This window comes from Haliotis rubra, unplaced genomic scaffold (assembly GCF_003918875.1).
Source record: "Haliotis rubra isolate DU_JTF1 unplaced genomic scaffold, ASM391887v1 Scf1165, whole genome shotgun sequence".
NCBI classification, from domain to species: domain Eukaryota; kingdom Metazoa; phylum Mollusca; class Gastropoda; order Lepetellida; family Haliotidae; genus Haliotis; species Haliotis rubra.
In genome coordinates, this window is record NW_025765076.1 from 114,220 (window position 1) to 130,137 (window position 15,918).

Here is a 15,918-nt window from a genome sequence, read left to right on the forward strand (position 1 = left end):
TGAAGTCTTCTTCATGACATATTCTATGTTGAAGTCTTCTACATGACATATTCTGTGTTGAAGTGTTCTACATGACATATATTGTGTGTTGAAGTCTTCTACGTGACATATTCTATGTTGAAGTGTTCTACATGACATATATTGTGTGTTGAAGTCTTCTACGTGACATATATTCTGTGTTGAAGTGTTCTACATGACATATTCTGTGTTGAAGTCTTCTACATGATATATTCTGTGTTGAAGTGTTCTATATGACATATTCTGTGTTGAAATCTCTACATGACATATTCTGTGTTGAAGTGTTCTACATGACACATTCTGTGTTGAAGTGTTCTACATGACATATATTCTGTGTTGAAGTGTTCTACATGACATATATTCTGTGTTGAAGTGTTCTATATGACAAATTCTGTGTTGAAGTGTTCTACATGACATATTCTGTGTTGAGGTGTTCTACATGACATATTCTGTGTTGAAGTGTTCTACATGACATATATTCTATGTTGAAGTGTTCTACATGACATATTCTGTGTTGAAGTCTTCTACATGACATATTCTGTGTTGAAGTGCTCTATATGACATATTCTGTGTTGAAGTCTCTACATGACATATTCTGTGTTGAAGTGTTCTACATGACACATTCTGTGTTGAAGTGTTCTACATGATATATATTCTGTGTTGAAGTGTTCTATATGACAAATTCTGTGTTGAAGTGTTCTACAAGACATATTCTGTGTTGAAGTGTTCTACATGACGTATTCCCTGTGTTGAAGTGTTCTACATGACATATATTCTATGTTGAAGTGTTCTACATGACATATTCTGTGTTGAAGTGTTCTACATGACATATTCTGTGTTGAAGTGTTCTACATGACACATATTCTGTGTTGAAGTCTTCTACATGACATATTCTGTGTTGAAGTGTTCTACATGACATATTCTGTGTTGAAGTGTTCTACATGACATATTCTGTGTTGAAGTGTTCTACATGACATATTCTGTGTTGCAGCCTGGATCCAGGTGGAAGCACGGAGACCTGGACCTACACAGAAGTCTGATGTACCCGGTAGGTGGGAGGATATTGTGTACCAGATGTGAAAGTCGCACGTCGCACTGTGTATGTTAGCAATGTACACATTGCCTGATTGTAGACATTGACTGTAACATGTATACATGGTATCAGGCTATCAGATCTGTCAGAAAGCTTTGTCCTTTCTAAAAACAACCCCCGTGTCATCTACCGGAGAACTGTATGGCTTTTAAAAACTATCCCTTTATAGAAAATATATTCTATACAATGAGGTTGTTGATATATATTTTATTTATTTATAATGTGACATACTCGATGATAAATGTAAGATAACAACACTGATAATATAATATAATATAATATAATATAATATAATATAATATAATATAATATAATATAATATAATATAATATAATATAATATAATATAATATAATATAATATAATATAATATAATATTATATAATATGAATCTAGTGTTTATTCTAACCCTCCACAGCCACGACCAGAGAGGGGGACACACGGAAGTATGGACCCCCTCCAGACCTGACACACGAGGTGGGTGGAGACAATGTCACGTGTGTTGTAGTGGGCAGACCACTCTCCACACACACACAAAACTGTGTTAGAACTGTTAGATGACATTCTATTCATGTAAATAACCAACGTGTAAAAACATTAACTAGTTCTAGTGATTCCCTGTACACCCGCCATGTTGCTGACAGTTCTTGTGATTCCCTGTACACCCGCCATGTTGCTCTCAGTTCTTGTGATTCCCTGTACACCCGCCATGTTGCTGTCAGTTCTTGTGATTCCCTGTACACCCGCCATGTTGCTGTCAGTTCTTGTGATCCCCTGTACACCCGCCATGTTGCTGTCAGTTCTTGTGATTCCTGTACACCCGCCATGTTGCTGTCAGTTCCTGTCATTCCCTGTACACCCGCCATGTTGCTGTCAACATGAAGATGTCCCACCTGTGTACAGAGTTTACTTTGTGTTACAGCGACACTGACACCCGTACGGAGAGACACCCGGGCAGACAACGACCTCCGTGCCGCCTGCAGGGAGGGGAAGCTGGGGGAGGTGAAGCGGATCCTGGACACAGGTCGGGCTGACGTCAACTGTAGAGGTGTGGACGGGAGGACACTGGTGATGGCGGCAGCACAGTGGAGACACAGGGATGTGGTGGAGCTCCTTGTGAGTCGACGTGCTGATGTGTCACTGGTGGACGATGGCGGTAACAACATCCTTCACTACGCCTGTTATGGAGGAGACAGGAAGACAGTGGAGTTTGTCCTGTCTCTGGACGGGGTGGACATCAACAGTAGAGGAGAGAGGAGCTGGACACCGGTGATGGAGGCAGCAGTGGGGCGACACGGGGATGTGGTGGAGCTCCTTGTGAGTCGAGGTGCTGATGTGTCACTGGTGGACGATGACGGTGACAACACCCTTCACTACGCCTGTGGGGGAGGAGACAGGAAGACAGTGGAGTTTGTGCTGTCTCTGGACTGGGTGGACATCAACGCCAGGAACAACGACGGGAAGACAGCGGCCGACGTGGCGAGAGACAGGCAACATCATCAACTGTCGGATCTCCTGGTGTCACGTGGTACACAGTGAAGTGAATGTAGTGTTGATGTAGACAGTGATGGAGAAAATGTCGTTACTGACACTGACGTTGTGCATGCCGTTCACGTCGTCGCGTTGTTTATAATTCAGTATGAAGGTGAGAATATTTGTTGTGTTTGAGGAGAAATAAAACTTGTTGAGAACATTTTCAGACATTTTGTTGTTTATGGAACTTTACAGAATCAGGTAAGGATATTGTTGACTGTAAATATTGATGATATGTCGTCGGTACATGAACGCCGCATCTCGTAATGTAGTTCTGTTTTAATTATGTGTCATAATTTTATCATTAATCATGAAACAGACAACAACAAACTGTCTGTTTACATCTCGCTGCACTCTGTGACCTCAGACTCAGCAGAGGTTCGCCAGCTGGCGTCGCGCCAAATGTACAGTGACGTCACATTGTTGATGACGTCACGGTGTTGTGGTCGTGACCAGCTGTTTTCTGTGCCAAGTGTTACACTCCCGCACACTGCTGGCTTGATGACAGGGTTACTGTATCACCTGTATAGAACAACAGTCATCCGCTGTTCATTGTTCTGTGTTCAAGGGGGCGGTAGGGTATCCTAGTGGTTAAATCACGCCGAAGACCCGGATTCGATTCCCGACATGGGTAACATGTCCATTTCTGGTGTTCACCACAGTGATATTGCTTGAATATTGATAAAAACGTCTTAAAACTAAACTCATCCACTCACTCAATGTTCAAGGATTAGCGGTTTCCGAACTTTTGAAAACAAAATGGCATCAAAAGTCTGATCAAGGAATGAGTTTGTCATGCAAAACGTTAACCTAAGTACTGAAATACCCCCGAGGCCGCATTTTTCCAAAAACTTAAACCCTGGATGCCGAGGTTTTTTTCAGGTGCATATTTTCATAAGGTTTGAAAGGTGAGCGTTGTGCAAGAATTGCGCTCGCGTGGTCCTGGATCTGCGTACGGCTATAAACTTACACAGAAATGTAGAAAATTACACTTCCTATCCGTTGGTATAAATATAAGTACAACTAACTACAACTATTGAGTAATAGACACTGTTAAATGTTGTCCAACATTTTGTTATGCGTTAAAAAACATTTAATTTCTCCGCTTTTTATCGTGCACCGATAAAAGCTCTGTGCTACAATTGTTTTTAAATCGGCATCTTTACGGAAAGTATGAGCGAAGAAACTACAGCCTGATATCTGAAAGACATAAATGGATATGAAGTGGGTTTGTGTGCTTATGCATAACGTTATACGCTCAACGTTAAAAATGACTCGCAATAAATGTCGAAAATGGATTTTCTTCTATGACGCACTTGGGCTTGTGACGCTAAAAACTGCCATCAAGGTAAATACTGTCACTGACGGGGTCTCAGTACTATATAAAAGGAAAGGGATGTAACGAGGTCAATACACCAAGTTCGTTTCAGGGCGAATTCAACAATGTTCACTGTATTTATCCCATTTAAAGTATGCACAGGTTTTAGCCAATAGATTTACCTACAAAATGAGACATACAGCACAAAAATCGAAGCAGTACTTTGGGAGCTTGGGTCTTCGGAAGATCGAAAACTCGTGATTTCTCGATTCCGAGCCAAAATCCCTGCTCAGAATTTGTAGCTGTAACTCACCCATTTTCTTGTTTATTTCACAGTATACACAAACGACATTCACCAAACATGTTGAACTGATGGCACCTGTCAGCGTCATCTCACTGTCATAATGATTTTGCGTACATTATGTTCCCCAATGTGAGAGAAAACGTTTTGGTAGTTTCACAATTTATGAGAAAAGATTACAATGTACTGCATGAGAAAGCATGTAATATAGCGATTTGGATGGCCCTATCCGATATATAAGTTAGTTCTTAGATTCCCATATTCTCCCGTTTGTGTAGATGTATTTTGACTAATTTGGCATCATTATTAACAGAGTACTAGCCATATCTTCAAATCTAATGAAATTACTGAAAATAATACAACGTTTTTGTTGACGTCATTGCTTGTTTTATGCATTTTGCGACGTCGGAAAAAGACGACATTGTATGCTGATTAGAATATACCTAATGTCCATTTATTGTATACAAGGTCTCGGCTTATATGTCAGAATTTAACACTCTTTAGACAAAACACAAAATGAACGATTTTATCATTTTAATAGTGTTTTGAACATATCAACAATTAGACCGTATGACTGCGTATCTTATTGTGAGCAACACGGCAACCTGTTTGGCATTAATTGAACGTAAATGAAAAATAATAATGGTAAATGTTTTTATCGTGTTGATTGTAAGTAAGAGAAGCGACCAGAAATGTTGATAATTACAGTTTATGTTGTTGTTCTGCCTGATTTTGCGTGAGTCATGGCGTCACGCTGCACGGAAACTTTGACAATTTCTTATGAATTATCAAATCATTGCATTGTACTTTATTTGTAATTTCCCATTTCTTGCTACGATATTCTTTCCATACATATTCTAAAGGTATTGAGCCATTGCAAGCAATGGATAGACGGCAGTGTAAAATCGGAAATTGTCTTTGTTTATATTTCAAACAAGCGCAGTCTTTCGAGCACAGCGTTCCTTTTCACCCCCTTTTATGTTTTGTTTGATTTCATCTAGACAGTTAGTATTGGTGACAAAGACCATTTGTAATTAATTCTTAAATGTATGGGGAATTCAGTCATGCAATTGGCGTCTCAATAACGGCCTTCGCGAAACGTGATTTTGTAAACACAATCAAATATGGCGGAAAGCGCTCTACGGCGTTCGTGTTAGTGTATTTTCGAAAACATCCCAATCGATTCCAGGGTCGTCGGCAACGTTTCAGAATTATCATTAGTGATTTCATGAAACACCGATATCAGCGATCATTGATATGCTATGTTTTTCAATTCATTACTCCCAGGAATTATCCGATTTCCACATTTCAAAACATGCAGCAAATAACGCTGTGAATCGCGAAATGGCGACATTTACGATGAAGCATGTTTTGAAAGGTTACTTGAAGCACTTTAGCTTTGTCTGAGATAATTGTGGATGGTATCAAGAAACAGGGAATCTCCCACAGAATTCAAAAATGTGAAGTATATTTGCGTGCGTGATATATTTAGAATTCTATTGGACTTCAAAATGAGGGTTGACATATATGTCCTTGTGGCACCCAGGGGGTTAAGGCTGTTTATAAACTTAGTCTGATCGTTTTTTTCACTTAAGGTTTTCGGTAAAACTTAAGCCATATTTAATAAGCAATAAACTCTAGATTGTGTGTCTGACGCACATTTTCATAAGGTCTGAAAAGTGAACGCTCTGCGAGAATTCCGTTTGCGCGGCGTTTGTTTGTAAAAGATCGCACTGACCTATACTCCAGCTATACGTTGGTGGGCTGTACATAATGAAGTCTGGACCAGACAATCTCGTGACTGACCTATACTCCAGCTATACGTTGGTGGGCTGTACATAATGAAGCCTGGACCAGACAATCTAGTGACTGACCTATACTCCAGCTATACGTTGGTGGGCTGTACATAATGAAGTCTGGACCAGACAATCTAGTGACTGACCTATACTCCAGCTATACGTTGGCGGGCTGTACATAATGAAGTCTGGACCAGACAATCTCGTGACTGACCTATACTCCAGCTATACGTTGGTGGGCTGTACATAATGAAGTCTGGACCCGACAATCTCGTGACTGACCTATACTCCAGCTATACGTTGGTGGACTGTACATAATGAAGTCTGGACCAGACAATCTAATGACTGACCTATACTCCAGCTATACGTTGGTGGGCTGTACATAATGAAGTCTGGACCAGACAATCTCGTGACTGACCTATACTCCAGCTATACGTTGGTGGGCTGTACATAATGAAGTCTGGACCAGACAATCTCGTGACTGACCTATACTCCAGCTATACGTTGGTGGGCTGTACATAATGAAGTCTGGACCAGACAATCTAGTGACTGACATCATGAGCATCGCTCAAGGCAGTTGAGATACGATGACATGTGTCAACCCAGTCAGCGTGCCTGACCACCTGTTAGTCGCTTTTTACGACAAGCATGGGTTACTGAAGACCAAGTCTAATCAGGATTTCACGGGTAATCTAGGTATTACGAAGTCAAGCATGAACATATGCTGTGTAGACAATGTGATAAACTTCTGAAGAACATTCTGTTTTTGCCTTTGTCACATTGTCTGCCATAATTTAGGAAACTGGTCCGATGGGCAGTGACAGTTACATAGATGTTGATATCAAATTTCATATCAAATGATGTAAATTCAAGTACACATACTTATGCGGCTTTAAAAGTAGACATTGTCCGCAATTTTCTTATGCGGTAAAAAAACAGTAAATTTCCCCACTTTTAACGTACAGCACAGTCCGAAGGGTTTTTTATTTGGCATCTTTAGAGAAACGACGGAAGCACTGCCTGAGATTTTATTAATGGATTTGTAAGCTTATGTAGAACATTATGCATTCAATGTGTAACATAACTTGCCTTAAATGACAGAATTTACACACACACGCACGCACGCACGCACACACACACACACTTAAAGATAAGGGGCACAACTCCGCCGGGCTTAACACCAGGTCATTGTAACTCGGGTCCACGAAAATTTCCTGTGGATACGGACACTATATTTTCGTGATGCTTTTTTAACGGCACACCAAACTATTTCAATGCAAAAATCTACATTATAACCGAATGCGATGTATCACAAATTTAAAGAAATTTGGACTCGCCCAGCATGCGGAAGGACGTAACAGCTAAAGGGATGGTGATATTTATTATGTTAATTATTTCTAACATTCCCTTACTCTCTGGTTATGTAGATGTATTTGGACTAATGTTGCACCATTATTAACAGAGTACAAGCATTATCATCAACTGTAATGCTATTACTGACAAATGACACCACTTTAGTTGGTTGACGTCATGACTTGTTTTATTTTTTACCCATACGGGTGACGAGATCCCGTGTAATTTATTTTTGATATTTGCACAGTGTGCAATTTAGTGATTCTCGACGTTGATTGGTTGATCGTATACTTATACATTTTCATTGGATCCCGGAATTTTACTTTCACACACTACGTTCATTCATAAAATTTCATCGATTCATTGATAAATTGACCTTGATGTAATCGCACTTATAAGAAATTTCAAAACAGAACAAAAACAACATACAGGATTTTGATTTTGATGCTAATTTAATGTTTTATTTCATACTTCATTAACAATATAGCGTCGTCTACTTAACATGTTTTGTAATAAAAAAATTGTCTAAAATTGATAAAATCGTCTTTTGTAAAGAAACATGGCTACCCAGTTAACGCCAGTCAAAGTCAATGACGTGGTCAAGAAGGACGGATACATTACTGGTCGTGTAACATGAATAACACAACCACTAAATTCCTTTTCACGTGTATGTGATAAACACGGAATATGGAGAAATGGAAGTTGCAAGGTACAGACTGAAAGTGTTGCCGGAAACAATCTCGAGAGAGTCGGTTTCTCACCAAAGTCCCCACCTGCCTCAGAGTGTCATAAATGACTTGCTACAAGATGATTTTTTTAACCCCCAATCGAAAACAAAACTTTTGACAGATTTGTTCCTATTTTTGACCATGACATTGATAACTTCTTGGCTGTGAACGAAAACGAAAACACAATGAAAAAGACAAAATTGGACACGAATCTTGTTTATAGATTTCTCCGCGAGTGTCTTAATGATCCAAGACAGCTTGAAGACATTGCCCCCCATGAACTGAACACTGATCCTATGTAAATTTTTCATATCGGCAAGAAAATCTGATGGTTCGATGTATGAACAGTCTTCCCTCCGGGGAAAAAAGGGTAGCGTTGAACGCTATTTCAAGCGAAAAGGGTACTCACATGTGTTAGCCGAGTCAATGCATTTCATGAAACTGAGGGTGTTTTTTAAATCAAAACTCAAGTCATTAAAAAAACAAGGTAAAGGGAACCTACCATTCCGTGTTGATCCTGCATCCGACACTGAATTACAGAAACTCCGTGAATGTGGCCAACTAGGCACTAGCACGCCAGATTCCATTGTGAACACATTATGGCGGAACAACACGTCTATTTTGGCTTGAGATCGGCGACCCCGTATAGGCGTATGCAATGGGGTGATGTAACACTAAAAGTTGATTCAGAGAACCGAGAATATCTCCAGTATATTGAACGGCAGTCAAAACCCGTCAGGGTGACCAGTCTCGCGATCTTGCTCCTAAAGAATGGGCACAACCTGGGGATCTGTGTTGTCCAGTCGCTGTTTACAAGTCGTACCGTGACTTGAGACCACTAAACTTCTCGAACGATGATCATCCATTCTATTTGGCAACAAACACCCAGTTTGGGGTACGAACCGCAAATACTTGGTTTAACGTCAACCGGTTAGCAGAAACAAACTGGAAATCACTGATGAAAACAGTGGCAAGTAAAGCAGGGCTTTCTAATAACAAACGGTTGACAAACCATAGCGCCAGGAAACGCGTGATTCAAAGTTTGTCTGACAAAGTTGTTCCAGCTCACCCGATCATGCAAGTGTCAGGGCAACAAAAACGTTCAATCAATCAACAGTTATTCAACAATGAATGAAAAACAACACCAAAACATCTACAGACTTTTGTCGTCCAATTGTGATTCCACACCACGTGACACAGGCCTATATCTCCCTTGCCTACAAAATGCACCAAAGCCTCAGTCGAATCAGTCCCAATCAGTCATGTTCTAGATGAATTCAGTTTCAGTTGATATCCATGCTGTTCATACTGTTTTTTCTGGTCCATTTACGGTGGAGTATTCAACTTCACTATTTCAAATGATTATTCTTTCAACCAACCACCTGCACCGAAAAGGCGTATTTTGCCTGTTGTCGACTCGGACTCGGACTAAAGTTAGAGTTATCGTTCCTGACAAGGACACTGACGCGAGCCAAGCCTAGGTCACAGTCAAAATGTTGACAAACGTTAATACTTGTGAACCGACTTCTTAGAAAAAAGTTCACCATTCCTGCGTTTTATTGTTCGCTTGCAGATTTTCACTGTTATATCAGTTAATGTTCAAAAAGATTGACAGGTTTTTGCTGTTTTGTATCCAACCACAGTCACCCACTTTCTGTCACGAGTAGATAACATATGAGATTGTACTCGAATTTGGAAACTGATGAATTGTGTAGTTTATTGGGGTTCGTATGCGATTCCATAAGTCGTGAGCCGTTTGCTTTTTTCCTCTGCGCATTAATACGGATCGGCTGATTACGTTGTAAACACATAACAAGGTGCAGCGTTGAGTTCATAAGTACTAGTTTCTCGGTTTAATTACAGAATGGGTAATAAAAAGAATAACCCACGAGGTACGAGGGATTACGGGAAATGTGTCCCTAAAAAGCGAGGGACTTCAACATTAATTTCACGAGGGACATATTTCCCGTAATCACTCGTACATGCATAGTTCCGACTACCGACCCAAGCTCCGCCCACCTTGGTTACTGTTGCTACGTCCCCCAAGCTTTGGGATGCCGAGCTGTCAAAATGGCGGATACACGATCAGGCACCGTTTGCCTGTTGACAGTTCTCGACACAATATCTGTTGCATTCTTGCCAGATCATCCTACTTTGACGCAGAAATCGCAACAGACAGGCTTACACTATTTCTTCACAGGGTTATATCCATGAGATACGAGTTTATAACCGTGACAACACCTCTGACATTGATGCTATGTGCTGGCGGTCAATGTCGAAGAATCGGAGCCCGCATACCCTCCATTTGAGGATTGACACAAGCGCCGAGAAGATCGTTCACAGCTATTGTTCTTGTAAAGCTGGGTAAGTACGTCATTGATAAGAAGTCAGTAAATCCTCATATAAATCACTTAAAATCAGTGCCTGATAGATTAAGAGATTGTCATTTCAATGGCACAGTGACCGATCATTTGTTCTCGTCGGGTTATGACTGGTGTGTTGATTGATTTCTAGTCCTATCGAAGTTTGGCAGCAAAACATGACGAATGTTTACACTTCTGTATTTATTGTACATCGGGTTTACATATACTATCGGCAAAAAGGAAACAGAATATTTATCCATTCAGTAATTTGGCTAAAAATGAACCGTAAAATTCAATTGTTTAGTTTTCGATCAGCCTCCAAATGTTACGCAGGGCTAGTAATATACTGTTTCAAATATAAACTTATTAATGAAACACCATGCCTAGCACAGAATGTACTATTAATTATAAGTAAAGACTTTAATAAATTACAAGTTAGAATCTACTGAAAATCGAATTTAGATTATTTGTGATTTCACCTATATCATTATATGTTCATTTTGATACACTTAAAAATAAGTATCATGATTTTGGGTTAGATGTTTTTCTTGATACAATGGTATTTCATTTTTATAAAAAAAATCTTTAGATTTCCTTCACATGAATTCATTTTTGTTTAGATTTGGTGAAAGATGTTCCCACATCATTGGCCTTGTGAAGACACTTCAGGGATTGAAGCCTCACAATTTCACGCACATTCATGAAAAACAGAGTTGCACCAGCCTCCAGCAACAGTGGCAGATTCACAGGGGCAACAAGATCATCCCAGTGCCTATCAACCAAGTGATTGTGGCTCAACCTCTTGCCCAGTCTAGAAATAGGAAGCCAATCATTTGTCAAGTTCAGTGACACCAGGTATGGATACTTTTGTCACTTTTGTATTGTAATTGGTGAAAACTGTTTTGCACATAATCACTAAAACAGGTGCAGGTTTAAAGTTGGTCCTAATGGTCTATAAAGAGTATATACGCATTGAACTAAGGATATATTTTTTAATTTTCAGAAACTGTGTGTCAAATGAATATAATGTAGATGAATATTGTTGCAGACTTCCACATATTACCCCACTGCAGTATGTGCTACAGACAGATGCACCCCGGTGACTAAACACTCTGCTCGGAGACGTCTAGCTTGGGATCAGTCTTGTCATATCAGGTAATGTTTTAATCTATTGGGACATGGATCCTGTTCTTCAAAACAGTCAAAACATAACAATCAGTACATCATTTTTTAAGTAACAAGACTAACATTTCATGGAAATGAAATTATGTTTATTTCATAGAGACTAGTATCACATTCATATCACAGGATGCAACAACATCGATCTATTCTTGTACCTGCCTCGTACAGCATCATAAAATCCTGATTGATCAGTTAAAGCTTTATCTGAAATTGAACCTGTAAACAATTCAGAAACAAATGTCAATGAACCACAAGGGGCAAAACATACACGACACTTTAAGGTAGTACTTGACTTATAGTCACTGTATAGCTGAGACTGTAACCCTAAAGCACAGGGTACTTGAGTCTTCAGTTCTGTCCCATCAATAATCATCATGGATGAAGGACATTCCTTTCTAAATTTTGCAGGCATAATTTGCAGGATAGTACTTTTATGTGGCCATATACTTTACTGGCCCATTTTCAAGTTCATGTGTTCAATCCAGGTATTGAATATTACACCACCTGATTGCAATGATATTCCAAAACGCATAGCGAGGTCTTTTAATCCAAAACTGTGTCACAGTCGACATAGTCAGGAACAAGCAATCTTTAGTAGATAAATTTCTAATGTCACGATGACCTTTTTCATAATTCAAACATGATGCCTGATCACCTGGCAGAAGGAAGGCCAATAACTGAATATGGCAAGAAACCTGACATAAGTAATGCCTGTGTAGTATTTAAACAGGCCCTTTAGTTTCCCTGATCTCACCAAGACACTGGTCACATTAAATCTTTGACATTTCTTAAGTTCCTCCCTCAACTTTACAATTCCCTTGTCTTTTTCCTTTAAAATTTTCTTCATATCCTTGATCTGTTGCCCTTGATCTTCTACCTAGGATCTCAGATCCTGAATTTGGACTGTCTGGTGTTGCTCAAGTGGAGTGATGACTGGAAAATAACAGGCTAATTTGTAATTTGGAATGAAATATATAAAATAATATGTCCGGGCTTAAAGTTATTATTTCTAAAGATTTAATTTCTTATTTTCAGATGAAATCACGTGCAGTATCAACTACGTGCGCCCCCATCACGTTTCCGAAAGTGTCACCTGTACAACTCGATCCTGGGTATGAAGATCTTAATGCCCAGTATCAACTTACAGATCCTGGAAAAGATCTAAGATCTAATCGTCTTACAGCTTCCAACCTCGGAAAGGTTATGAACAGAAAGAAGAAACCTACACTATCTTTCCTCAACAGTCTATTTCCCAAGACTTCTATGCATTCAGTATCTCTTTCCTATGGGAAGAACATTGAAGTACAGGCCCAGAAAAGATATTTAGAACACAAAATCTCAAACCATCTACATGAGAGTGGACTAGTAATCAACAACAATTTCAGTTTCCTTGGAGCCACTCCTGATGGCAAGATATATTGTTGTGAAAAGGAGAACAGAATTATTGAAATTAAATGCCCGAACTCAGCTTGACACTTTACACTTGAAGAAGCATGAGAAAAGATAACAAATTTATTTTTGCAGAAGGAGGAAATTGCCATTCTCAAACTATCCAAAAGACATGCTCACTATGCCCAAATTCAGGCACAGTTAATGTTAACCGGGGCTGAGTTCTATGAATATGTGGTTGACACCAAAAAAGAGAGCGTACATTGAGCGTATTTTCCCAGACATTGAATACATGACATGTATGCTAGAAAAGCATTCTTTAAAGAACATACCATTTCTTGACATGTAAATTGTACAATAATTGATGGTGTTAACTATCAAGTGCTTTTGGATATTCGTTGTTCACTATCCTATTTCAGGAAAAACAATGTCTCCATCTTGTTATGAAAGACTTTGAAATTAGCTATATAACTTCAAAATGTTTTAAATTGATTATAATGGCCTAATGGTTTTGATTTGCTAATACTATCAGCTTCAACTGAATATGCAATTAAGATTTTGCCTTAAGTGCCATAATTGACTGCCCCCAACTGAGCTTTTCCATGTTATACTTACATGATTCATCGGTCTGTGTACCTTGATTCTCTTCAACAGACACTTCCTGGGGGGATATTTCTCTGTTTGCTTGAAACAGTTGTCTGAAATAACATTTTTTTTAGAAAAATAGTTATTTGTAGTAAATATGTGGCAATATTGTAAAATCATATTTTTTGTAAATCTAAATAAGGTAAATTCATGAGTAAGTAATTTACCCTTATAGCCAGTTGTCACTTAAATTTGATATAATTTTCTTTATATTCATATATTTTCTATATATTCATCTCCATGTAAAGATCGCATTTATTTTGGACAGATTATTCATCTTACACAATGGTTTAATCTTCTTGTTTTGTTATTTTAGATTTGTTAGTTTTATTTACAGGTATATTTTGTTATCACACTTGTTTCTGTATAATTTGTTACAGATCAATCGTTTTTACATGCATCAAATTATTTAATAATTTATCATAATTTCACAACTTTGAAGTCAACCATTTCAGGTGTACTTATAATTAAGTTTTGAGTTGTTATTTTTATGCTTTATATTTATATGTTGTTATCGCTCTTGTTTTATAATAACATGGTTATATGTTTTGGGGATGCATGAAATAAGTTGATAATTTTTCTTCATTGTCCAAATTTTGGGATTAAATAAAGTCACCATACACTGACAAGTGAGGACAAAATAAAAAATAGATGAGGTACTATTCTTTTGTTGTGTTGTTTCTTACATACTGATGTTTGTCACATTAACATTAAATCTTTTTAAAATAATTATAGTAAAGTTGGTAGTATGAGCACAAAAAACATCAAAACAACTATTAATAGGCATTGTATTCTTGAAATGTTAAACTGTTACATATAATTCTTTTTTAAAAAAAATATACCTTAGAGAAGAATCAGAGGTATCATTCTTTTTAAAAAAAAATATACCTTGGAGATGAATCACAGGTATCCAGACGGATCCTCTCTTTTGGTGGTGGCCGGGTTGGGGTCACATTTCCCCCAATAGCAATAGGGTATGGGAACTCTGCTGTTGGTCTTGAAATGCTGTCAAAACAGGACATTGATTATCAAATTCCTCAGAAATTCTAACACTAATCACATATATTTGAAGTGAGCAAAGTCAAAATTGATTTTTGATAATATAAAATCACAATATCTGCTGGCAGTACCACAATCTGACAATTTGGGCATTTTTCTTATTGATTATATAAAGTCATTGTGAAGTGTCCTACTGAGTTTAGTATTACTTCACTACAGGTTATGATTATGATAAAAAAATATAAAAAATCTAATATAAAAAAATAATAAATATTTACACTACGCAGTCGGCTAAGATATGCACTAGATCTATTGTATGCACGTATCATAATAGATAATTCCAGTATACGTAATATATATAATTCCAGTAGACAGATAACCTCACTGAAATCTTCCCTTTGACAATTATTTCACAGGTTAATGAATCAATAATTAAATGTACCTTTGAACACACATATTTGTGTTTGTTGATGTTGTTATTCAGCTGATGATGGGGTCTTCCACAAGCCCGAATCCATCGCAAACACGTTTCCAAACGGAACTTGAGTTTTGGAAAAGGAATGAAAAGTGCATTCCCAAGCCTCTCAGGATATCCCTCATCAGAATCGCAAGTCCCCCATGCACAGCGTTTCCCCATTATCACTAAAAACGGCAAGCTACTTTGCAGGGTCAAATGTCCTGACAACCGAAAGCTTGGGGGACCTAATGGCGCCTTAGCAACAAGCTATCCCGCGGTGACGGAAAGACGCGATCTGATTGGTTGACGGGCGATCGGTCGGAACTATGCATTGTGACAATTCTCTCTCCATTCTCAACATAGCCTCAATCAAAAGTGTTTAGTCTCTGTTCAGCCCGACTTAGCCCGTGTGTCAAAAACACCTTAAACCTCACACATGTATCCTGATTTCTGTCTATATCTCTAGAATAGAGTTATATTTACCTAAGTACGTCTTTATAGAGTCTCAAAGCGTTGTATTTGAGACTCGTACCGAACGCTTGTGATACTGTGTCTTTGTTGAGAATGTATAGAAAATAGGGCTTCACTTTGAGCAAGGTGCTTGCTTCAAATACTACGCTTTGAGACTCTGTGAAGTGAAATGTAGGTAGATATAATACTTATCTATGGATTTAAATACATTTCAAGATACATGTGTGAAGTTTAAGGTGTTTTTGACAGCACGGGCCAAGTCGGGCTGAACAG

General features: G+C 38.5%; 1 protein-coding gene, 2 long non-coding RNA genes and 1 pseudogene across 6 annotated transcripts in view; 2 read left to right on the forward strand and 2 right to left on the reverse strand.

Annotated features, from left to right (window-relative positions):
- The window catches only part of LOC124256650 (platelet endothelial aggregation receptor 1-like), a 79,138-nt gene extending 76,335 nt beyond the window's left edge, over positions 1-2,803 (forward strand). The window contains exons 14-16 of one of the 4 annotated variants that reach the window (XM_046690641.1): positions 1,010-1,066; positions 2,033-2,346; positions 2,548-2,803. In XM_046690641.1, the coding sequence (XP_046546597.1) occupies positions 1,010-1,066; positions 2,033-2,346; positions 2,548-2,649 (473 nt within the window). In that variant the 3' untranslated portion in view covers positions 2,650-2,803. Of the gene's footprint in view, positions 1-1,009; positions 1,067-2,032 lie in introns of all 4 variants that reach the window. The other 3 variants (XM_046690645.1, XM_046690628.1, XM_046690634.1) reach the window with 3 other exon arrangements.
- A 7,323-nt stretch (positions 2,804-10,126) lies between these two features.
- On the forward strand, positions 10,127-13,029 carry LOC124256778. The gene is made up of 4 exons (XR_006893095.1): positions 10,127-10,503; positions 11,123-11,357; positions 11,551-11,657; positions 12,720-13,029. It is a non-coding gene; the product is annotated as an uncharacterized LOC124256778 (long non-coding RNA).
- On the reverse strand, positions 11,757-13,692 carry LOC124256768 (annotated as a pseudogene).
- Positions 13,693-13,735: 43 nt separating this feature from the next.
- On the reverse strand, positions 13,736-15,520 carry LOC124256785. Its single transcript, XR_006893099.1, has 3 exons — positions 15,160-15,520; positions 14,607-14,723; positions 13,736-13,771 (listed from the first exon to the last, which is right to left on the reverse strand). It is a non-coding gene; the product is annotated as an uncharacterized LOC124256785 (long non-coding RNA).
- Between the last annotated feature and the right edge of the window lie 398 nt (positions 15,521-15,918).